The sequence below is a fragment of the Cygnus atratus genome, chromosome 15 (genome assembly GCF_013377495.2).
Source record: "Cygnus atratus isolate AKBS03 ecotype Queensland, Australia chromosome 15, CAtr_DNAZoo_HiC_assembly, whole genome shotgun sequence".
In the NCBI taxonomy this organism is placed as follows: Eukaryota; Metazoa; Chordata; class Aves; order Anseriformes; family Anatidae; genus Cygnus; species Cygnus atratus.
Window position 1 is genome coordinate 9,842,981 of NC_066376.1, and position 25,489 is coordinate 9,868,469.

The 25,489-nt window shown below is 40.9% G+C and overlaps 2 protein-coding genes across 5 annotated transcripts in view; one reads left to right on the plus strand and one right to left on the minus strand.

Annotated features, from left to right (window-relative positions):
- The window catches only part of LOC118249049 (multidrug resistance-associated protein 1), a 57,424-nt gene extending 48,215 nt beyond the window's left edge, over positions 1 to 9,209 (minus strand). Inside the window, exon 1 of the mRNA XM_035548626.1 lies at positions 8,951 to 9,209. Within this exon, the coding sequence (XP_035404519.1) occupies positions 8,951 to 8,998 (48 nt within the window). The 5' untranslated portion in view covers positions 8,999 to 9,209. The remainder of the gene's footprint in view (positions 1 to 8,950) is intronic.
- Positions 9,210 to 11,434: 2,225 nt separating this feature from the next.
- Positions 11,435 to 17,122, plus strand: CEP20 (centrosomal protein 20). Of its 4 annotated transcripts, none has more exons than XM_035548657.1 (5): positions 11,435 to 11,555; positions 11,806 to 12,003; positions 13,191 to 13,275; positions 14,116 to 14,255; positions 16,554 to 17,122. In XM_035548657.1, the coding sequence occupies exons 1-5, from the start codon at positions 11,501 to 11,503 to the stop codon at positions 16,628 to 16,630; spliced, it is 555 nt and encodes a 184-aa protein (XP_035404550.1). In that variant the 5' UTR covers positions 11,435 to 11,500; the 3' UTR covers positions 16,631 to 17,122. The 4 variants fall into 4 exon arrangements, with proteins under 4 accessions (XP_035404550.1, XP_035404549.1, XP_035404551.1 ...); XM_035548656.2 differs by having other exon boundaries at positions 11,450 to 11,555; positions 11,806 to 12,039; XM_035548658.2 differs by lacking the exons at positions 14,116 to 14,255; positions 16,554 to 17,122 and having other exon boundaries at positions 11,450 to 11,555; positions 11,806 to 12,039; positions 13,191 to 13,279.
- Positions 17,123 to 25,489: the final 8,367 nt, after the last annotated feature.

Here is a 25,489-nt window from a genome sequence, read left to right on the forward strand (position 1 = left end):
CTTCATATCGTATTTAAAGTGAAACCCTCTATCTCTAAGATAAGCACAAAAAATGCTTGTTGTTCCCTGGAATCACGTGGATCTATTCAGAGGTAAACTACTTATTTAACAGCGCCTGAACTCTAGGAAAAAATAAGGCCAAGTTATATTAATTCCTGTCTAAAATTTCAGGAACAGGCAAGATAAAAACATTGGCAGTGGTCCTGTAAGACAAAATGGCAACACAAAGCATTGGTTATTCTGCTGCTGCTGAGGGAAGAAAGACCACAGGCAAGCTGCATACCTCCAGTGTGTCTACTCTAAGGAGTAACAGTATTTGATGCTTGCCAGGACCTTGTGCCTGACTGCCTCTCTCCTGGCAGCCAGGAGAGGCTGCTAAGTGAACAGCCAGTGGCCGCCTGTTCTCACATCAATAATCCTACTTGACCCACAGCACATTTTAAAATTCTCACTGGCAGAAATGGAGAGACCAAAATCGCTCAGTTTCATGCCTGCTGTGCACAAGCGTGCTAGAGATACGGGCTGCCAGCCACACTGTTAAACCCACCTGTACAAACCAGCTGTGACTGAAAAATGACTTAAACATTACTATGCACCTACATAAAAAAATGAAATTACAAAACTACCCTGGAATCTTAATATCAAGGTCAACACTCCTTCAAACAGAACTGATACTGATATCAGTGTGTACTCCCTCCTTAAATATCACCCACAGAAGAACCACCTTCTTTGAGAAACCATAGCTTAGTATTACAAACTTATATCCTTAGCAGCAATAAACTTTTTGTTTAATTCAATGCTTACGTTTAGTAGAATGCACTTAATTAGCTCTCTCTGGCACCAACACTGTTATTTCTACTGACAACTTTCATTATAACAGTATCACCACTTTCTTATCGAAATAGGAAGTCTCACAATCTAATAGATAACATAAAAAGAAAATTCCCCAGTATAACACTCATACAATTCATGAGCTAACTCGACCTTTTTCCTTCAACCTGCTGCAAGGACATCAGCCTTAATCCTACATTATTTAGAACAGAAAATTTCCCATCTGCCTCTCCCCAGATTGAAGATTTTCCTGATCTGGCCAAGCATACAACCTCAGAAGAGCTAGCATCAGTGTACAACGTGGGGTGGAGAAAGGTACTCTCCATTTAAGGCTGCTTTAAAGGAACTCTGAATTTGCTTTGGAGGTATCTGATACCACCATTCTCCATCAAAGCCAATAAAAATGGTTACACTGTTGTCTACATTAAAAATGAAGAAAAACAGAGAACTCCAAAGTGATCCAGATTTTGTAATGGGTTGGAAAAAGTTTTCAAGTCCTGTCTGTTTTCAAGTCATGATCTTGAAAGAACTCTTCAAAGTTATTCAGCTTAGCAAGCAACCTTTACTAAATTCACCCCTGGAAGTTTTGAAGAAAGACTGAAATCATGTTCTCAAAGTACTGCAAATACATCACCTTTATTCCCTCATTCACATTCCACTGTCAGATAATGAAGCATGGACTGAAGCTCAGCATTTCTCTAAGACAGCATATTGAGACTAGAGCCTACAACAAGCACAAACACACATGACCTTCACCAGTGTAACATTTGCTGTATTGTGTTAACTATTCAGACTGAACCACAAGAGGTGACAAGCTGATAAAAAACAGGCAACAGATACACAGAAGAAGAAAATTTACTACAGAACTCCCACAAAAAGCAGCAGAAATACCCACACCTGCCAACGAAATTACAGTCACAGCTCTCCTGTATCCTCAGTTATATTCACAGGAACTAGAAGCAGACAATCACTATAGCCCTAAGAGCAGCGAACAAAACACTAAGTTAGATATATGACACTACAAGCAACCATCACAAACTTCCTTCTATTTACATGTTTATAAATCCTTTAAAAATACTACATGCATTACAACAAAAGTATTTGAAAAAAAAGTACTGCTTGCATTAGAGGATCCAAAGGCTCTAGAATCAATTCCAGATGAAGTCATATAACATACAAGGACAAATTTATTTTTCCACCTTTGCTGGTATTTATTTCCTCTAGTGTGTTTTTTTCTTAATAAGCATAAAATTAACTAAAATGCATTGATCTCTGCTGAGAAGTAAAATTCTACTTCGCTGCAATGCACACAGAGTAAGTTTATGTTGTATTTAATGAAAGCTTTCAATATGCTGCCTATTCCCATGGAGACATGCACTAACTAAGAAATAAATGGTTTACTGCTTTATTGCATCATCTAAGGGTGTAGTCTGCAAGTAGGGAGTAGCAGAAAAAAATAAATTATTTGTACAGATTTTATGATAATGTCCGTTCAGCAGCTACTTCCTACGTTCAGTGAAAGCCCCAAGTTATTTTTTGTTAAAAAAAAAAAAAGATTCTACTAAAAAGTAAAATCCATACAACCAAATACTTGATCTCATTCCCAGACCCCCAGAGACTCTGAACACCACTTCTTCAAGGAGAAACAGAACAATTATGCCCCTACACAGAACTACACCATCTACCTTAAGCAGTGGAACAAATGAACATGCAGCGTGGCTAATCACTGATTTGAGAAGAGAACTCAGGACTTGCCTTCATGGTCACACCTGAGGATAGGTGCTAACGCCCTCACAATACAGACCAGTAACAGCCTGGTTAGATCAACACTTTTCTGCCTTTTTGTTCTGCTGCCACAAGGATGAAGTGAGAAACATCAAAGGTAACTACCAAATTCGGATGTAGGAATTAAGATTTGGATCTCAAACTCTCATGGGGATCACATCTTCACCCACAGGAATATACTTTTACTACTACCACAGGAGAATTAAACCTACTGTGCAACTGAGGATCTTCTCTTACTCGATACCAGGTTGTTGGTTTTTGTTTTTTTTTTTTCCTTGACCAAACAGTAAGAACCAAACATTTCTTGTAAAATCATGAGTAAAACAAAACCAAAAAGCTATAAAGCTAACAGTTTTTGGTTAATGCCAAACGGTAGTTATGGAAGCAAGGAACAAATAATACAGTTTAATAAGAAGAAAATAATACAGGTCTCCCATTTAAGATTTTGCCATGTAGGAAGTAGTGTCTAAATAAAAGGCTTTAAATCATTCACAAACAAACCTTCCAGCTCAACCTCCCAAAATATTACACTCAGATCCAGACTCCAAATGTGGAAAGAGACCCTTCTTCCTCCTTCATTTCACAGTAATTCTGAAATCTAAGCATTATTCTTACAGTCTCTTAATGTTGTTACAGGACAAGACTGCCAGTGCAAGAGAAGAAACATTAAATAAATAAATAAATCATGTAATAACAGAATCACATAACATAAACAAGGATCCTTAAAAAATCTAAATCATTTATATAAAGAAGACGGAAGGAGAGGAGAGATATCATTAAGTAAACTACAGGGAAATATCTTTAGTTTCTCATAGCATTGTCTATTAAAAATGGTTTTAGCAAGACTAAGTTCTCAACAGTAACAAGTTACATAAGGCAGATTTGGTTTACTAACACAGCCTAGAAAAAGCCTCTACCTTCCAGCCCTAGTCCTAAAGTTAAGTAAGGTGTCTGCACCTTCTTGTCCAAATCATCAGTATTTCCTATGTTACCAAAGAGCTGAAATCCTTTGTAAGAGACAGCACTGCACAGCTGAAGCTGTGTGCAGAATGGCAAGAAGCAGCATGTTTTGATTGTGTTTCCCTTTAGCCTAAAAGAAGAAGCTAGTGCCAAAACTTTGCCAGAAAAGGAGCACCTGCAGCTGTGGAGTTTAACAGAGCTATCTTTGTAATCCAAAGCAGCCAAAAAAACTCTGAAAAATGGCATTATTTCTACGTGCCGGGTAAACATATGACAGATATCAGCAACACTTGCACATTTAAAGCGTTTCTGTCACTGTAATATTTCTGTACCCTGCCCTGCCTGCAAGTACCATGAGACAACATTTGGCCCCATGACAACAAATATTGTTTACCATTGACAGTTTCAGGATTAAGAGGACAACATTTATCCTTCGGTAAAGTTTTGAACTGAAATCATTATTTAAAACGACACAGGAAAAATATTCAATTTCTCGTCTCCTTTTTGCACTAAAAACAGTATTTTTGTTTAATAACTCAACAGCCTGTATATCAAACTCAAATCACCATGAGAAGTTTGAACACACCTGTACACAAACCTTACAAAGGGACTAAGATAACAGCTGAAGTTGGAATAAGCTGTATCTGAACCTACCAGAGATGCAAACAGTGAAAGAAAAAGTAATGCAAGGAATTCTGACTCTATTAAAAGTAAGCAAAAGGTCAGTACCCTGCAGTAGGCTTTTTAGAGATGTGACCCAGAATGACTTCAGTGCAACCCCGGTTAACCTCCACGTAGGCTGAGTATAGCACAGCGTTTCAACGTAAACTGCATTGTAGCTGCAGGAACAGCACAGCTTATTGGGGTGCTCAATTCTTCTGAGCAACCTTGAAACATTTATCTTGCACAGACAGCTGTAAAATGACAGATCAGCTGCTAAGAAAATCCCCATCGACTACATACTATCAGGCTTCATTTTCGTGTACTGGAACTGAATCTATCCTGAACCAATAGAGAGCATTTTAATGTCTATGAAAAGGACCACAGACAACTCTCTTACAGGTTTAAATGAGAAAGAGATGACAAATAACACTGGCCTTCCTCCTCAGCCAAGCAGTGACAGTAAAGCAATTAGCTGCTAATTATAATAAATGAACCATCTTGTGTAAAGGTTTTCCTGTTTAACTCTCTGCTCCTCCTCTGTTCTAATTCCTGTCCACGTGTGACCTTCCTAGGTCAGTAAATACGAGCAGTTTTATGATCTGCATACTCATTGAAATTCTTAATACCAGGGCTGTCACAAATGCACCCATAAACTCAGTACCTTTATAACTAAAGAAAGAACCTAAACTCACAAATTTACCACCACTCTCACAGAACCTGAGGCTACCTACCTTGCTCTGCCACAAACACACTGACAAAGTACTATCAAACTACAGGGAAAAGCAGGCAATAATTACTAGAAGATACAATCTGTCTTCAAACATCACTAAGAAAACCCATATTGAAATTGCCAGTGTGAAGATAAAGGTATAAAAAACAAGTCTTATTACTACCTAAACTAGGCAAAGCCTTGAAACACCATTTTGCAGGAACTGCCTCCAGTTAAATTAAACACCACTTTGTCTTCCAGTTTTCTGTAAATTAAGACTACAGAACATTACTTCCCCCTCTCCCCCCCTTTTTTTTCCTAATTTATGCAGTCACTGATCTCCTTTGTGAAGGACTTTTAGACTTGTGTATGTTATATGTATCTGTTCTACTGGTTTATTTTAAATATTTTTTGTATTAAACTTCTTTATTCTTCTGTGTCTTTTGTTTGCCACTAGGACATTACTGACCTCCCACTCATGTCTACGCCTTTGGAAGGAGGAAATAAACACACAAATTAAAAGCAAATGGAACTCACTAGGTACAAACCTCACACTGCATTTAAGCTTCCTAAGCTGTCTGCCTGCTTGCCCAAGCTGTATTTACATGATAGCTTGAATCCAGAGATCTCACATTTGATAGTGTCACGCCAGTAACTGCGTTATGACCTATCAGTGCTTATAGAAGTATATTATTGATACATTAAAAAAAAATCTCAACTGCCACAAGTTATTTTGTAAGTCATTTTATGCTTAAGTAAATGCACTGAAGACATTTCACAGTGCAAAAAGCTCCAGGGTTCCAAGATACATACTAATTCACTGCTTATCTAATACATGTCAGCACGAGCCACAGAACTTGAGAACATGAAATTACTCCTTCCATAAAGAAGTGTGGTTTTCCTTCAGAACTCTCTTTCAGGAAGATTATCAGCAAGTACAAGCAAGAACCTCAAAGTTTCAGGTTGTACTTGACTTACAAACACCTAATGAATAACTGAGACTCCGTGTAAAACCTGGCAGAGCAGCTGGGGACAGACTGTAAGGAACTGCTTAGTTTGAATTGGCTTTTTTGTACCTCCTACTTCTTTTTCATATAAGCCCTGCTGCACGTTAGCCATGAGAACTCATCAGCGTCACAAAAAGTTACCAACTTCTTCCTTTAGGAACTGCAGACATAAACAAACTTTAGACGTGATACCACATAGCTTACAAACTGTGAAAAACTGAAGCTACCTCAAAACTGTATTCAGAGGAAAACCAGCAGACTATTTTGGAATGTAACTGCACTGAGACCACAGATCATGCAAGTGTGCATAAATATATACACACATAGCTAGGTCAGCGAGCAAAAGTATACATTAAGTTCAAGGCCTCCCTTAACTATCATCCTGGCTACCTAAAATGATAGCGTTCCTCAACGCCCCCCCCCCCCTTTTTTTGGCACATTAGTACTGAAGCAAGGCAGACTGCACTCATATATAGTTTTGATACTCTAGATGAAGCTATCTCAGCACTTCAGGACACAAGTTTTCCAGTTTAAACAGGCCCTTAAAGTCACTGAACTGAAATGTGAGTACTGCAAAACATTACCCCTAACCCACAGGTTCTTTGGTTTGTTTGTTTTTTTAAAAGCTTTTGGTATCCTCAACATCTTACACAGCACTAATTTTGTAATACAGATTAAATTCTTGCAGCGAGATATTCAACAACACTAGGAGAGACAGCAAGGGTGAAACAGCATGCTTCCAAAAAGGGAGCCTGGTTCAAAGAATCGCAAGGAACAGTGAAGTTCTGTATACAAATCTGGTTGCGGTGGAAGTTAATGTGCTGGGTACCAAAGATGGGTTAAACAGTAAGGGGAAAACAAGGACTGAAGAAGATCACAAACTGGGCTGCTGACCTTTCAGAGTGAGTATTAAATAAAAACAGTCTGTTTAATTCTCAGACAAGAATTTCCAACAGTAACATTCCTTAGGTGTGCAACCAAGAAAAATCCTGGGCAGCGAGGCTTAAGAAGATTAGCATACAGTTTTTAAAGGTGCTTTAGGTCCTTTCAACCTATGAAGTGTCCCCCAAAATTTGGAACTGAGCTGTTCCAAACTCAACACCACAATTAAGAGAAGCTGCATCTTCTTCTCTGAAACAAACTGGGTTTGGCAGCACCAGGAAATCCCACTACTCCAAGTAGCAGGGCCTCAGCACAGCTGATGTGACCGTAGCTCACCACAAGAATGCAAATAGCCGTGTCACCAGCTATTATAAATGTGGCCCAGCCCTGAAAAGCGGAAGCATGCAGCACCCCTCAAGACAGGAAAGACAGTAGCACAGGCATAGGTGGTACCTGGAAGTCCCATAAAACACAGCATACGCACAGGCATTTTCTGAAAATCCACTACAACTTCAACATCAACAAACCACAGCAACAATGGAAATACCATAAAGTGTAGTCAGAGTACCCATAAACACCACTACTAGCATTCCCACCCTTCCCACCACTTGGAACAATGCAACAACAAAGCAGATGCATCGAGATGTTAACGGGCAAAGTTCAGCAAAGGAGAATACTTTTCCAGACACATCTTGCACTAACTGGAATCCACAGTCACTCTTTTGCAGGTTTAGAAGAATCCAGAAATCAAACAACCACACCCACAGGATCTTTTGCTCAAGAAATGTAAGGCAGACTCCACGTGGTTTGGAGAAGGATGACAAATCACAAAGCCATCTATATTCTTGGAAACCAAAGCAACTAGTGAAAAAGCTATGCAGTAATTACAACATACCAAAACCATCAAAAACGTCTGTATTACATACAAGTATTTTAATTGTTTATATAACAAAACAATCAGTAAATCAGAAGTCCTAGGCAAACTAGCTATTTCAAACACACTAAGTCTAACTGTTGCTCCTACCTGATGCTTCAATTCCACAATTCAATGCAGCTCTTTTTCACAAAAATACTACTCTCAAGTAAGTTTATCCATAAAGAGAATTCTGAAACATGTACTGTCTTAGGCACTTCAAATAAGAAGGTATTGTTCTATAAGAGAGAGGAAGAAAAATCTGATAGCTCATAATTTAGCCAGTTTTGAGAAACCTGGAAATTAGCTGAGAAGAGATACTAACATAAGCAACATAGAAGTTGGTTAACAGGGTCTCTTTTGATGGGCTGGAAAAGCTAAACACCTTGAGGTGTGAATGATCTTCCTAATATTTCCTGAGTAATATTTTAACGGTTCTTGAGATAAATAGTGCAATGCTATCTTCTGAGATATCTGATCTTTTTCTGAACCAGTAAGGCATCCCATTAGCCCAATACCAATCGGTAAATACCACATGAGAAGTTTTTTTTTGAACAGTAAGAAAAACCACGTGTGTTTCTCTTACCCCACGCCACCTTCTGCAGCTCCCCCACACAGTTCTGTGTGTATGTTTTGCTTTTTGCATTCTGAGGGGTGTCGTTTAAGAAATAAATCCATGTTCTTCCCTTCCTCTGCACAACCTGTTTGTCCACACACCTTGTTTCCTCCAGAGCAGGGTTTCCAGCACCCCTCTGCCCCCCCAGGGGCCGCACTGCTGCCAGCACCGGGTGCCTCGGCAAGAGCAAGAGCAGGACCTGCACTGCAACATCCGCACACCGCTCACCGCCGTTTCTTAAGGAAAACTGAAAACATCGCTCTGCAAGCGGGCTACAACTACACCTCCAAGGAAAGCCTATGTTTGGCCTCCTTCACAAACCAGCATGCCGCTCCGGCCGGCTGCGAGCGTCCAGGCGAGCGGTTACTGCCAACGCACGCCCAGCCGGGGGTGGCCAGAGCCAGGGGCTGCTCTCCTGCGAGCCCCGGGCACCCCCGGAGCCCCCCGAGCCCCGCAGCCGGCCCCACAACGCCGGGTCCCGGCCCTGCCGCCCCCCCGGCCCGCGGCTCCCGGCGGCTCCGCCCGGCACCGGGCAGCCCAGCGGAGCCGAGCCGAGCCGGTCCCATCCCATCCCCGCGGCTCACCCAGAAGGCTTCGGAGGCATCGGCGCTGCACAAGCTCTCGATCCCCATGGAGCCCGCAGCGCTGCGCTTTCCTCCTCCGCACCTCGCCGTGCCCGGCCGGCGGCACCCCAGCAGCACGGCCCGGCACGGCTCGGCTCGGCTCGGCTCGGCTCAGCACGGCTCGGCCCGGCCCGGCGCCACCACGATTGGGCTCCGCGGTCACGGGGATGCCGAGCCCCGGCGGCACCGCCCGGCCGCGTTGCGCAGCCCCGCCTCGGCCGGGGGCGGGCGGCGAAAAGGGAGAGGAGGGGAAGGGAAGGGAGGGGAAGGCAGAGAAAGCTATTCAGTAAATAAATTTCCCCTAAAATCCAACCCAAATTTCGCCTGGCGCAACTTGAGGCCATTTCCCCTCGTCTTATCGCTTGGTGCTTGGGAGAAAAGCCTGCCCCCACCTACAACCTCCTTTAAGGTCACTGTAAAGTGTAATACGGTCTCCCTTGAGCCTTCTTTTCTCCAGGTTAAACATCCCCAGCTCCCTCAGCCAGTCCTCACAGGAGTAGGCTCCCTTACATCTGATTTAAAACCCATTAGTTAAACCTGTATTTGCAGCATCAATGCTCAGCTGACAAGCTAGTGTACCAGAACAGACCTGCTGGAGCATGGATGACCTATGTGTAGGAATGGCATCAGACACTGATGTACGAAAAAAGGGGCACCAATATTTGAAGCTTCCTCATGCAAGTTACGTAAAGAACCTCAATTTAAAATGGTCTTTTGTGTCCACAACAATTGTGGTAGTGGAGAAACTTATTCACGCAGAGACAGGTCTCACTGGGCTAGTGTATGAGTAAAAATCAGGCATCACACACACACGCACACAGACACACAAAAAAAAAACTATCACAGGTTGATTCTGTACTCACCTGCACACTTTCATGGAACAAAGCTGTGCTCACTCATCACCAGCCCTGGCATCACCTGCCTGTCCAGCTGCAGCACTTCTGGTCTGTCTCCTCGGCTCTCTCGCTCCCAGGATGCCAGGCCAAGAAGCAGCAGCGTGCAGCCCACACCAAGGGCACATATCCCCTGATGAACTGAAGGGAATTACCACAGAAAGATCAAAACCAAGAAATTGGGTGTCAGAAGCTATACTCAATGCGCCAGCCTAACCTATACCTTAGTTCATACCATGTTCAAATCTTTACAGTATTGCAAGAAAACAGCTAAATGTTCATTCTCCTGACTTATTTTAATTAAGAATTTCTGTCCTGTTCTGTACATTCTCTAAATTCATCTCAAAATCCTATTAAATATGTTGGTGGGTTGTTGTTTTGATGCCTTGATGCTCACTACAACTCCTGTTCAAAAAGTTAAGTCATAGTTCCCCCCATGTGTTATTCTCCTGCCCCTGGGCTGTAAGGAATACAGTTTTCCTCCGGTGTGATCGCAGCGCATATAAACATTAATAGCTCTGACAGTCAATACAGGGTAGGAGCTCCAGTGATTAAGCTGGAAGAAGCTTTTTAATAGCACTGTTAATAGCACACTAAGCCAGAAAAAAAAATCTAAATAGATAACACAGTCTCTAAGAGCTTACACTTTTACACACATTCTGTGTGTGATAACAGAATATAAGCTTATAGTGGAAGTGGTACAGCGGAAAATTATCCTTCCTTGGAGGGGCCACGCAGCAGCCCCGTTGTGGAGGCACCGCTGCAGGTGGCTGCTGTGAGAAAGGTGAGGGTTAACTTCACCATTAACTCAGAAATCTTTTTTCTCTGAATTGTATTTCATGCTTCCTTTCAGATATTCCTTGGAAACTCTGAATATAAGTGTTTGCTTTCAGAGGAAACATTGGCAGAAGAAAAAAAAAAAAAGCCGGCACTCCTTAAAGGCCGTAGGGGCTTGCCGCTTGAGACGACTCACATTTTCCCCCAAGCCCAGCAGGCTGTGCTCCATCTAGACCTTGACAAGCCCAGGGAGCTCGCCCACACTGACAGCATTTCCTTGGGGAATATTTCATACGCTTGCAAAATACAGCCACCTCCTCACAGCAACACGAGGCACGCACGCATGCCTCCACACAAACCAGGCACACGAGAGACCTTGTGCGTACAAAACCCCCAGCATCCAGCGGCGTTTTGGCAAAAGCCGTCAGTTAAAAGCTCGGCCTTGATGAGCTCTTTAATGAAAGATTCATCTTTGAGACACCCAGTGTAAAAATTTTCAGGGAGAAACTTTCTCCATTTTTTTTTCTCCCTGTTAATAAAAGGAGTAAACACTGACAACCTTCGAAATGAAAATGGATTTTTTTCAATAAAAGGATTTTAAAAAAAAAAACAGTCCCCACACAGGACACCTGCCGTTATGCCCTCTCCCTCAGCGAGGGGTGGCAACCAAACCCCCCTCAGCCGCCACGTTCCCGCCCTCCTCCGCCAGCGCCTCAGGCAGCACCGCCCCGCCGCCATTCGCCACCCGAACACCCGCCCCGCCCACCGCGCAGCCCGATTGGCTGACGGGCGCCATGAGGCAGGACCACCAGGCTCCTGTCCCCCCACTGCCGCGCTGCGCATGCGCGCTGCCGGTGCAGTGGGGGCTATGGCGACGGTGGTGGAGCTCAAACAAGGTGGGGGTGGGATTGGTACGCAGCGAGGGCTCTGAGGGCGCCCTGAGGGCTTTAGCTGGGGGGCTGTGGCGTGTTTGGGGACTTTGGTTTTATCTGTAACGATCCCCGTGTTGTTAGGAGCGGTATAGCCACGGGTATGGGTATCTTGAGTTAATTTCCTTGTGAGTGTGCTGAAACTGTGGTGGTGGTGTGGGGTTGGGTCTCCTGGGACGCGCCTGGCTTTATGTTCGCTGGTTTCTTGTGGTGACAGCCCTAAAGGAGGCGCTGGAAAAAAGAGGTGTCCTCGGGCAAATAAAAGCTAACATCAGAGCCGAAGTCTTTCACGCGCTGGATGACCAAAGCGAGCCCCGGCCGCCGCTGTCCCGTGAAAATCTCCTCATCAACGAGCTCGTCCGGGAGTACCTGGAGTACAACAAGTACAAGTACACGGCGTCTGTGCTCACCGCAGGTAGTGGGTCTGGGCTCCGGCTTTGTCACCGCTGTGGTGGGTTGTCACTGTGATTTACTGAGTAATTGCATTATGAAATTAATGAGTGGGGACGAAATGCACAATCTTTTTTCCCTGGAAATAAGTAAGCCATGAACGTTCTCTCCACCACCTTATTCGCAGCAGTAAGCCAAATCATCCCATTAGTTTTCAAGAAAACATGTTCTTTGCTGCTTATCCTTGAGGTAAATAGTATTTACATTGACAAAACTGTTGATGCAAGAGCAAGAAAGTTTGCTAGTAACCTGCAAAACCAAAATAGCTTGCTTTTGTATTGGAGAAAATGGCTAACTATTTTTAAAGCGTGTATCACAATTTTCTCATTGGCATTTGGATGAAATTAAAAAAAAATGAAATCCTGCAAATGAAAAAAAAATCTTTGAAGAATAATCTAAAGTAATGTATTAAAGTAGTTAATAGTCTGGATTACAGCAGTTCCTGCGTATAAACTGTCAGAAATGTGATTAGATGTCCTTACATTTAATCGTCATTGTCCTTACAATCTAATCCTTACATACAAAAAAGGATATGAAGAAGGACCCTATTTTTGAACAACTGCAGTTAATTGTTACTGGCTGTACTAAAATACTAATAACTGAGAGCTACAACATTTAAATGGTAGCTATAATTTAGGTGGTACAGCATATAGTTATGTTTATACCTATTGCTAATTTGTATTTGAAACTTGAAGTTTTGTAATTGTGCTTAGATGTGGTAATCACATTTGCTATATAAGAATTTGATGTTTTCATACTATTAAAATTACAGGCACAAAGGTTCATCTCAATGAGAAGAGGGAGTGGAGACAGTATGTGTTAATGGATGGAATCAGTTTGACAACAGTACTTCTTTAGAGGAAGTTGTTTGCCTGATTAATTCATCTTTATACTGTAAACTTTAATATTTTTCTGATCTACCTTTACAGTGAAGATAAAAACTGTAATATGCCATTTTAAATTATATTAGTACGAAACAGTAATACTTGTGTTCCCTGAAATTACTGTATAGGGTTAGAGAGAAATAGTCTAAAACTGAGGTGAGGGGTCTGATTCTTTTGAAGTCTTATGAGTAGCATTGAAAAGTTAATTGGTGACACTTTTTTTTTTTTTTAACCAGTCTTAAGAATTGTGGGGAAATTTCTTTTCCAGAAGCTGGCCAGCCTGAAGTGCCCTTGGATAGACAGTTTCTTGTCAAAGAGCTGAACATCCTTGAAGATGCAAATGCAAAATCAGTGTAAGGGTTGATTTTGGAATGCACAGTATATTCTGTTCTGCGTATATTTCCCCTTAGTGTTTGTGTAAATCACATATAAATGTTCTTACCAACTGAAATGTGACTATATCACATGCCTGCTCTAATATGCTGGATTCAAACTCACAGTTTCAAACATGGGGCCATTTTCAAACATACTCCAAACTACAATTAAATTCTACGAACGCTACAGAATGCATTCTACAGGTAGTGTACTTGCATACCAAAAGACAAGTCTCTTAGCCCTATAGTCTTTCCTTCAGTCAGAAGCAGAAAACATGTTCTTTGCATATCAGCAAGTTGATTTGTAGAGCAATAAAAAGCGCATGCTGAGATTAGATACAAAGTCACAGTGTTCTGATACAACTACATTCATGGGCTAGGGTGTTAAGCAGGTATAAACATGTCCAATGGGTCTCTTTAGTTTGGTCTCAAAGAATCTGCCTCAGGCTTTTAGTAAAAATCAAATCTGGGGTATGCGGTGGTATTGTGGGCTCCAGTGCAATCCTCTGTATTGCATCAGTGAGAACGTGGCTCTGTGTTCATGTGCTAAGCATGCTCTAGTTCGCCCTATAGGAGCGAGCTGGAGTTTAGTTGAGAGTGTCTCTTACTGCTAGCTTTTTGGGAGAGTGGTGGTCTTCAGAGGGAGCTTAGGTCTGTGCTTATTTATATAATCACACCTGGCATAATGTATTTAAATAATTAAAGACATCTGAACATACGTTAAGAGTGAACATTAAGGTCTAAGAACTTACGAGGAAAGGGTGGTTTTATTAGTGCTCAGTATTTCATTGGCTGCTTTTACTTTTCTGTCTTGAGCAGACCTCTCTTGTATGGAATTATATGTCATTTCTTACGTGGTGGTAAAGAAGAAAGTACCCAGAGTATCCTTCTGAAAGGGTCTTTACTGAGTTATCCAAGGCAGAACCTTGGTAAACCACCTTCTGAGAGAAATCAAAAAGGTAGGTGTGGGAATGCAGTCATTTTTGCAGAAGTTTGGTTTGCGACTAGATTTTCTATGAGACACATGTGTCTATAATTACACAATCATGCAGATGTACACAGGGTACTTTTGAACTGAGACCTTTTTTATAAAAAAAATAAAAAATAAAAATTCTTCAGTAGAACAGTGTTTACACCTCAAAATACCATTGAACTCTGTGACCTGACCATAAGCGTTGCTCGTATATTTGTTTAAGAAAAGTCCTACTATATCCAATTCATTGATTTCTAAAACTAGCTCTGTATGTTTCTTTGAATAAGCATCCAACTTAAACAGGCTTTTAGGCCTGCTTATCTTCTGCTGGTAAGCTAATTGGACAGCTTGTACACCATACAAATCTGATTGCCCTCAGAAATGCTTGACTGGCCTTCAAATGTGTCAGTAGTTGAACTTTCATTCTAATATGGAAAGATATGTTATTTAAAGAGGCATTTTTAAAAATTGGAGACAGCAAAACTTGTATACATTTTCAGCAGTGCAAGGTACTGTGAAGCTCCTGTTACCTTGCAGTAGCTGTAGCTATTTGTTAGTTACTAGAGGGAAGGGGAAAACCCTAATTATTTAGCTTTATTCTGTTAAGTCTTTTGGACTTCTAAAGACTGAAAACTAATTTAAATTGAGCAGTTGTGCTTATTAGTAGATAGTGGAATATCTGTTACACCATTTATGCTTTTAGAAACAGAGATTTACTGCTGCAGTTGCTGGTAAAGTCCAGAACATATTGATAACCCAATTCTCAGTATCGCAAAACTCATCTACCAAATTGTTTTCCCATTTTCCTAAAAGTTAAACTGGCCAAATTGTACTTCTTATGCTGCTGCAAATCTGGAAAGGGTAAGGGAGAGATAGTCTTATCACATTGGGAATTTAATACAGGAATTTAACCCAAATTCTCAGTAAAATATATTAAATAGTGTGCATATCTCTTTGTTTCTCATCTGTTCTAATTTCATTTCTATAGAACATTCTTAATTCTTTAGCTGTCAGTTCTGCATATGGGCACGCGTGTTTTCTACAGATGTAATTCACTTTGACTTCACTTCTCAACAGTAGAACACTGCTAGATTTTTTCCCTTTCTGGTCTGCTCTTTGCTGGTTTAGTATTAATACTGCCTAAGCTATAGAACAAAAGGGATCGGTAGTTCATTTTTTTCCTTAAAAGAATCTTCTTGGCATATTACTTCACTTTCTACTCTGTGGGAATTTGGGCCATTGAGTACTATCATGTTACTAGTAATAGTATTATCAGCTATTGCTTTTGTATTAAAAAAAAAAAATCTGATGTTGGGGTTATTATTAAAACATCTAAGAAGCGTGAGAAAAGTACTGAATAAGCACCTTTTCTTAATTCATGGATACAATATTGTTACCCTTCTGCCAGAAGGGGGGGCTGAAGAAGTAGAATTTCATTATCAAAACTGCTATAACTCATCTTGTTGTTAGAAAATTTTTATTCCTATCAGATTTGTTTATTTATTCTTTTTGTAATAAATTCAGTACTACAGACAAGTCTTAGACAAGACTTTTTTGAATAAAACTTTGTGCCTCAGTTTCAAACTTGAACTTATGTATGGTCATCTTCCCCTGTTGACTCCAACACAATTTCATAGAGGGATAAATTGCTTAGAGTTGGTTACAAGACAGGATTAATCATAAGGCATGACAACACGTTGCTCTTTGAACTAAACAGACATATAAAAGTAGACTTGTAATATTTTTAACCTTTAAGTTACTGTAGTCTGAAGTTACTTTCTGCATGTGTTTGTGTTTATGGAATGTTAGTGGAGACACGAAGACTGAAGTGGGTTTAAAATACCCCCCAAAGTGTATTTAAAATACTAACTACCTAGCTGTTTTAACTAGGGTGCATACTAAGGTATTCAAGTCCATTCATCTACACGACGTTCACAATCTCATATCTAACATCTATCTTGCTTTTCATGTTAGAAATTGTCGTGCTTATGTTGCTGAATGACCATTCCAATAAACTGGTACAAAGACTGGGGGATCCCGATACAGATTGTGCAATTTCATGTTTCTGTTAATTGATTTACTAAAGCTGATTTGAAGCTGTCTACAATCTAATCTTTTGTCATGCAAAGCTCTTATCTCATACAGTAGTATGGAAAAAATATATTTATAAAGCTGCCTGAGCTTCCTGTGATAATATTCTATATCAAAGTTCATGATGTAGAAAGTAACACGTGTCTTTGGTTCTCCAGATGTGTGAAAACATTTTTGTCTGTTTCATTTTTAGATAGAATTCCAGAACCAGAAAGGATGGCCGGCACCAGCATTGAAGAGCCCCTTGTTTTACAAAGTATAAACAGATGATATCTTTCATATATTAATTTCTCATGTAAAGCTCTTTGAGAATTAATTTAAGAAATTCTTCTTTAAATTTCTTCATTATTTCCAGTGGGACCATTTTATTTTTTTAGAGCTACCCATGAGACATAAAGATGGGGTCTTACTTGCTGCCAATGAAAAAATGTTAGCAAAGGCCTTTTTCATCCAGTGCTAATAGAAGGAAAACTTTCTGAAGTCAGATTAATCAAGCCTGTGTCTAGAATTGGGCCTAAAAATACTCATTTTATAAAAATAAAGACTTACTGGATAGTTTATAATTTCTGCACTTTTATTATTTTATGTCTTCACATGTCTTTCCTGGTTTCTGATTTTTTTCTTAGTTTTATTGTGTTTGGTATTTTGAAAGAATTCAAACTAAGTATTTTAATGGTTCTTCATCATTAAGAAGCAGAAGAAGCTGCTACTTTCAGATAAGTATGGGAAAATGAATTTGAAAATAAAAGTGTTTTGGAGGAATAGTTGTTTTTATTTCTCTGGAAATGGGGACTATATTTATCTTCATGCCAGCAAACAAACGAGGGTAAGCCTTTTCCATCTGGAGTTGCTATAAATTGTATGGTGTAACACTAAATATATGGGAGGGAGAGGAACTTTGTTGTTTGTTTTTTTCCCCAAATGACATGAAAGTCAAAGTCAGGCAAAGTTAAAAATAAAAATAAAGTTGATAATAGATTACTGATTCACATAACTTTTTTAGCTGAGATATTTATATGTTTTGAGATGGCAGACGCAGACCTTGTACGAGTACATCAAAAATACCAGGTTATCTGTTTTCCTTTTTTTTAAATAAAAATTATACATGTTAATTTTTCAGTGGTACTAAGAGGAGTTTTGTGTAAATAAAAGTTTAGGGTTGAGTTCCCAAAAATCCTTAAGTTGTTAAATAAATGGTACAGTAAGTGTCTGGGGAAAAAGACAGGAAGAGAACACACAGTTTGCAAATGTTAGTGAAAGGACCCTGAGTTTTACAGACTCTACAAAGTTTTGCCTTAGTCATCATTTGAACCAATTAGCATTATAGGTGTTTTTTTTTTTTTTTTTTTTTTTTTTTTTTTTATAAGCAGCCAAGGCACTACTTTAATGTGAAAGTGCAGAGAACCATTATGGCTTTAAAGGAAGCTGCATTTATCCATTTCAAGCCTTAGGAGTGAGCTCATCACCTTTGACTGGCAATGCTGCCAGGTCCCCATTTGCTTATTTATAAGTATCTCAGGACTGTTTCCAATAGGAGAGGACTTGTGTTGCAAATTTATCTTAATCAAATCCATCTTTAAGTCTTGTGTCGCTTTACATCAATTACTATTGACTACTGGGTCAAGCAAGCAAATTTATCTCTGTATGCCCTCAATGTTTGCTGTGTTAACACCACTATCACGTCAGCTACTTAGCTGAAGAGCTGTCTCTGTAAAAGCCCAACCATCATGGGAATCTGCCTCAATACAGAGGCCTTTTCCTGACAAGCTAGTGCAAATTACCATTCTATCTCTTCATTTCTGTCTAAAAATACAGTAGAAAAATGGTCTTTAAGCTGTTATTTACAAATCACCTTCATTTTGGAATGAGCTGAAAGTGCCTCTAAGAAGTTCCAAAAATTAACCTTTACAGAATGCTGGTATGATTGATCTGGCCACAGAAATCCCTGAATTTTTAACTTTGGTTTTCCAGAGGTTAAATGTTTGTCCATAACCTATTTTTATGTTTCTCCATAACCTAGTGGGTCAAATTATTATCCATGTTTGGAATGCGAATTGTCTTTTCAAGGGCAAGGAAAATGCTCTACTGGAAAACACAGAAGCAACCTTCTATGCTATGCAAATCTTCCCGTGTAACCAAAACCATTGCGTCTGCTTTCTGTCTTCCTACCATAGATCATACAAAAGCTGCTCAGGTGTCATGGAGCTCCTTGGGAAAAGGACTTAAAACAGCTGATATTAAAAATAGTTTTTGTTCTGGTGGAAGAGGACAAAGGGAAGCTTGGTACTTGACCTTCCTCAAGAACACAGCTCCGCATGCTCGTGGTCTCCACAGCCATGAAAGCAGAGGTTGTTACAAGGGTGTGCTTCGTTAAGCTTTGAGGTAAAGGTCTGTATTTGGTGTATCTGAAATCAGAGCAGAAATTCGTTTAAGATAGAAAGAAATCTCAGAACTGTTTTCTTTGGGAAGTACAGCTTCTGTCCACTTCTCAAGATTCTGTGCTAGTATGGGAGCAGGAGTTGGTGTGTCTGCTCTCTTGTGCAACGTGCGTTTCACCTAATTCTCTGATACCCTCACAGTACAAATTTGGAGTTTTGGAACAATCTCTTGTTCTAAAGTAAGGTCATTGTACGAGCAAATTAAATTAAAGTGTATTTCCCATGGTATTTATTTGTACAATGAAGCTTTGAAACATGCCTGAAAATATACTAGTCTAATCATGTTATTAATGGTCTAGCATTTATCCTGACAGTATATAAAATATGAGAGCATCTTTCAAGATGTGGACATGTAGTGAGTCCTATGAATGACAGACTGCCTTTACTTGCTCGAGTAAGAAGAGGAAGTGCAAATCCTGTACATTATGGATGCACTTGCAAAAAATCATTCCTTAAAAGTTTAGGCCAGGTCAGCCAGTATTTAGATGAAAGTAATTCAAAATCCTTGAGGGGCAGGTTCAGATTTTAGATGAAACTTCCATCTAGGTGAGCACATACAAAAAATATTTTCTCAAATAATTTAAGTTCTGTATAGCTTAATTACAGTCTGTAATGTCTTGCATTAACTGCCTTTATTCTTTCTACTGATACCAGAACATGAGAAAAAGATGTAAGGATTTAGAAGTTCAGCATTTTTAATGAGTTAGAACCCTGTGAGTGTTCTTTTTTGGAGTTAGAACACTGTAAGTAAGACTGTTAGGCAGGGGAATTATGTTAGGAGAGGCTGTTCTTCGTCTGTGTGTGATATCAAAAGTGAAGATGGCAAGGAGCCAGGGGAGTTTGTTGTGGATATCAGATCTGGAAAGTACTTTGGAAGAACTTGACCCACAAGTTTAAAAAAAAAAAAAAAATCTTTAAAACCAAATTTTTGCTCTCCCCTAAAATCAGAGGAAACTGTGTATATACTCGACAGCATCAGTGCTGTTGCAGAGGTATTAGTTTCTGTCATGCATGGGGGAATTTTTTTTCTAGGTTTTATCAACACGCCCCATGGAGTCAGTTACACTTTCCTTCCTGAGCACCCTTCAAATCAAGCTGAATCTTGGTGTCAGTTGATCAGTTTTCCGGAGGAGTGTTTAACATTTGGTGATCATGTTTAGGAAGAGAAAACCAAAAATATTTGTTCACGCTCTGAGAGACACCCTTCCAGTAGCAGCTGGTGTCAACTGATCTAGAATCAACCTCTCTGCCTCACATACTTCACTTAACCTGGATCGAGCATCAAGCACAAAGCTTAACGTTAAGCAGTTTCTGACTATTCTGCCTCATCAGACTACTCTTGTGGTTAATTGTTCTAGTTTGATGCAGACTGTCCCTCCTATTGCAAAAGTACATCTTAACATACCGCTATTACATTTCCTAGTTCTAATTATGTCAGCTTAGAGAAATATGGTTGATAAACTTTGATAAAATCATTTTTAAACAAAAATGGTTACCTGACACATTATTTAAGAAACTAACACATCATCACACGGGCTTTTCTTTTTTTTTCCTCCGTTGTTTTCAGTTTACACAGTGTTGAGGTAGCTGAAAAACTCATTTCTTTCCTTCCTGAGTCCTCTTTTTTTCTGAGTACAATGTTTACTGGGCGAATTCAGCATGGAGATATTTAAGGGCAGGCTTTATTTTTTCTAGAAAAGCAATTAAAATAAATAAATTAGGAGGAGGGGTTAAGTAAAGCTTATTTTGCTGTCCCAAAAGCATCATCCACTGGGACTCCACAGCTGATGCAACTTTGGTTTAAAAACTACTGCAGCACTTGGGAAACTCCAACCAGGCTATTTCATTACTATATTCTTACGCTAACTTTTAAGTCAAGGATGGAGGCCAGGCTTAGGCTTATCAATTCCTACCCCACATGGCTTGAAAGTGCAACTGTTTCAGTCCCAGCAGTAATGTTTTTTTTAGTTTGCAGCTCAGTTTAATGTCACATCATATATCATCCTCCACCACTGCCTCTGCTAAACATACTACTCAGGCAGCAAGCCTGTGTGTGCACATGCAGTGGTTTGCAAACCAGCAGGAATAATTTCCACTCCTTTTTAAGCTACTATTAAAATGCATCTGGTTTTGTGAAACAGCTGTGTGGGTTTAGAAGGAGCTTCTTAGGATAACTTTGACGAATGCTGAAATGATCGTACTTTTCAGGGGATCCCCTCGTGTTTCAGTATTTTCTATTAATTATACTCCTATTTAAAAGCTAAGCTTGTAACACAAAAACTGCAAATAGAATAGGGTCAACTCTGCAGTGAGGAGCTTTCTGCTAACAAGGGTGAGTTTCTTGGATTGACGTCCTGGATATCATTTCCCCTGGCTTCCTTCCAACACAGTCACATGTGCATCAGTCTGATACGACCCTGGTGCCTTTCCAAACCTGTAAGGGCTTTGCCAGGCTGTGGGGCAGCCCCACGTCTCATGAGGCAGTGGACACTGCTCCTCCACTTGAGCACAACTTGCTGGAAACATGCAACTGGGTTAGCAAATTGAGTCTTCTCCAGCTGAGGCTTCTCATGATGGCCACAGCTGGTACTTCTGCAGCGTGGTGGGGAATGAGCACCGATGCACTTCCCCTCTCTCCTGTTTGACCAGATTTGTTCACCACTGGCCAGCACTAGAAGCAGGGTTTGTTCGTCCTTCACACCTGCAAGCACTGGTACTTCCACGAGCGACACCCAAGGTTTTCAGCTCAGCTTCCCCTCAGAGGTATTTTCCTAGGATGCCAAGACCAATATGATTCTCATCCATCTTCCTCAGGAGGGCTTATTTTTCAGAGAAGACCGGATTGTTGATGTCAAGAGAAATTATTTCACCCAGGACTGTGCTCTGATCCTTTGGGTATACACCATATTTAGCCTGGTGCTGAGAGGGGGTTGTTTCGGTATTTTGTGTTTGGCACGTTGATGGGAATTCCTAGAGGATCCTAGCTTTCCCTTTTTGGGATGTCTCCATCCACAGGTCTCACTGCACAAGGCTGTTGGCTACTTGCTGTGGGAGGAGGGGGGACAGCTGGCGACTGAAGGTTTCGGGGGTGTGAGGGAGGTTTGACGAGGACCAGATCTCTCCCTAGCCCTGGCAGGTCTGGCTCCACGCACCCTGTCCTCCTCTCCCCCCCGGCACGCAGTGCCTGCTGCCTGCTCTTTCCACTGCATCCCAGCGACTGCTCCCCCTCAGCTATTTATCACTTCTCTTCTTCCTTTTATGGACAGAGGGAGGTATTTCTTATATATGAAAAAGTATTTACAGTGCTTTCTCGGGAACTGAGCTGAGCACAGGCTGGCAAGAGAAACTTTGGCAAACGTGCTGGGGAGCTGGGAAACATCCCTCTTACTCCCTGGGGGCAAAGGAGGCTGACACCAGCCCCAAGCTCCGAATGTCACACAAACACCCAGAGACCTTGCTGTGTTAGGAATAACCCCCCACTGCCAAGCAGCTCCTCAACTCGGGAACACATCTTAGCTCCAAGAAAAGGCACTGAGGGTGGATGGGAAACCTCCTGTGACCCATGGGACCGGGATCTGCCCTTTGCGCCTGGTGGGGGGCCACAAGGGGCAAGGATGCTGCCGAGGCAGGAAGGAGTTAAAAGGTCTGTTTGGCCAAAGAGTTGCACCCCCAGAAACAAGCAAAAGCTCCAAACTTGAGGGTTTGGGCTACCCCCTGATGCTTTCCTGAAAGCCAGGGATGCCAGACCCAGCTTGGCTGAAGGGCAGCTGGGGACAGGGGAAGCAGCCCAGGGTTAGGCCCTGCTGGGAATGAGCTCCTTGGCTGAGGCTGGGTTTTTTAACCCAGGTACTGGGAGGATTTTCCAGCAGGACGTGGTTTACAGGGCCCCTCCCCACTGACAAGATTCTCCTCCTCTATATAGGGAGGTTGAGAAGGCGGTGAGGACTTGGACTGTCCCGGCTGGTGGCTGTACAGGTTCCTGACTCTCCAGTTCCCTCCCTGCCTTAATCGGACGCCTGTGAGTACCGGGGGGGCCAGCACATCTCTGCTGGGAAAGGGGCTGGGGGCTCACCATGCTGGGATGGAGTAGGGCAGCGACCTGAGTATGGTGCTACTTTTCAAAGATTTTCAGTGAATGAACCTGCAGAGAGCATATGAATTAGAAATAGATCTACCAGACACGCTCAAGTGGTTTATCCTGTATATTACTAATGGGGTTCTGTTTAAAATGTGCAAGAGGCAGCACATGTTGATGATCTAGCTTGGTCCTTAGTCACTTCTGAATTGAGCCTTGAAGGTGCTGGCTGAGGAGCAGTGGTCGTGCTCTGAGCCAGCAGCAAGGCAGCCTGCAAGGTGCCACACACTGTCGGGCAGCAGCAGGTACGTGCTGCAAGGACGCATCATAGGGACATTTGGTATGGAAGAAACCTACTAGCCTGAGCAGCTGACCTTCTTTAAGTATTTCTGCTTTTACAGTGCACTTCCTAAGCTGCTTAATGAAAGTAAACCAAATAATATAATTAGCCTTCCAGTTTTCTGTTCTTCAAACAGGAAAAATGCTTAAAAACTAGGAGAAGAAATGGAAACATTTTTACAAAAATACCTATTAATTACATTTGTGCATTTTTAATACGCTGGAAATAATTTTTAAGTGAACTAATCTGATAATTCACTGAACTAGACTAATTTAAGTGACTTCAAATGCAACTTATGCCTTTTTTAAAGGGAAGATGAAGCAAACTTCTAACTTGAACAAAATATTGTGAGTAAATTAAGACGACAGTAGAGGGCAGTATAGAAAACAGCTTCAGTGTCATCCCAGAAGTTCACTGGCTACTCTCACATACATATTTATATATGTGTATGCACACACAAACATGTGGATATATATGTGAGAGGTGTACATATATGCTTATAATGAAGAAAAAAATTGAGATATTTTAAATACAAGGGAAATCAGAAGTTTCATCCTTATTATATAACATATACATCTCAATAAAATTTTTTCTGAAATACACTTGTTTAAAAGCAAGCCCACCTTCTCTTTCTCTCAAAGTTTTGCCCTGGCAGGCAGCTTGCAAGAAGATGCTGTGCCCAGTCCCACTTTCCAAACCCCCAAAGCTCTCAGTTCCCATAAACCACTAACAGAGGCTAACAGGATGAAACCCCGGAGGGCAAAGCACTTAACTAAGTAGTCCCTTCAATTACTGCATGATACTCCTCTGGCTGCATTCGCTTAGATGTAAACAATGATTTTTATTATCTCATTTGCAATTGACACACTAGTCCCTAAAAGGTATTTGTTTTGAATTTGTTATCATTACATTTTTGCGGAACAGCTAGTATTGAGGAGAACATGGCCATATATGGAAGCATGCATAGATGTACGCAGGGGATCCAGGCTCTTTATAACTCACTGAGAATTAATAGTTGCAAATCTCTTGGCTTTTCTTTCAAGTATGTTAATTTTAGAAGAAGCAAAAAGCAAAAGGTAGCTTTCCAACTTGTGCGTAGTCCAGCTAAAATATAGATTATTTATGAATTCTAATGAACATGCAGAATCTGATTTACTTCATAGAATGACATTTGAGGGTATTCAAAATAGCTAGTATTTTCCAGAGGAAGGAATCTATCCCCACAGAATGCAGTTCAAGTCTCTTTTTTTTCCTTTAATTTTTCTTTCAGTTTGTAACAGATAATAATGCGGACCAATTTCTCTGGACCTATCAAGTGTCTTATCATAGTTCTTATTGACTTGCATTAACAGAGATGAGCACACCTGATAGGAGGCCAAGTCACTTGCAGACAATTTGATTAAAGTGCACAGAGAATGTATTAAAAACCAGCTCTGTGAAATTACTGAAAATGTTCTCTCTTAAAATACAGACTTTCCCTCTTCCCTGGTTGAACAACATTAATAAAATAGTACTGACAATAACTTCATGTTCAGATCAAATTGTCTGTGATGACAGAAAGAATTTGAGGGGTGGTCCCAGTGGCCAGCAAGAAGAAGCAAAGGGCCAGAAGGGATTGCTAACAGTGCTCATGACAAAGCTAACTGTGCCGGGGAGCCAGGTCCCAAACGAAGGTCAAAAGATCAGGATTCATGCCTAGAATTTATTTAGTTATTTATTCCCTTTCCCCAAAATAATTCCTGAAAATAATTCACATGCTTGGTTATATGTTCCTCTGTTCTAATAACTCTTCCCTGCACAGCTGTGACAAGCTTTTATACTGACATTCACATCCTGCAGAGGAAGGGAGAAGTGTCCTTTATATTCTCGTTAGGACAAAGGCATTCCCTTTGAGCTCTGACCCAGGAGGCAATTCTGCTTGGCCAATAACATTTTAATTAAAGTGCACTTCCTGGAGATATTTATACTTCGTCCTTGGAATAATATACTCAGGAAAAACTAATTGTAAAGACGGCATTCAACTTCTGTTACTGACATTATAGGGGAAAGGACAGTGAAAATCAGCAGGATATATCTGCAGCAGGGCAGTAGAAAGTGGAATAGAAAATAACTTATGGAAGTATGCATGGCCCTGCATATGTGCACATTTGAAATTTAGACAAGTATAGCAAATGCACTTGGTGTAATTTGTCATATTTCTGAGGCAAGAAACTTCATGTCAGTATCATTTTTGCCATTGCTTTTCCTCCTCCCTTCTTCAGGACAGCTCAGCTTTG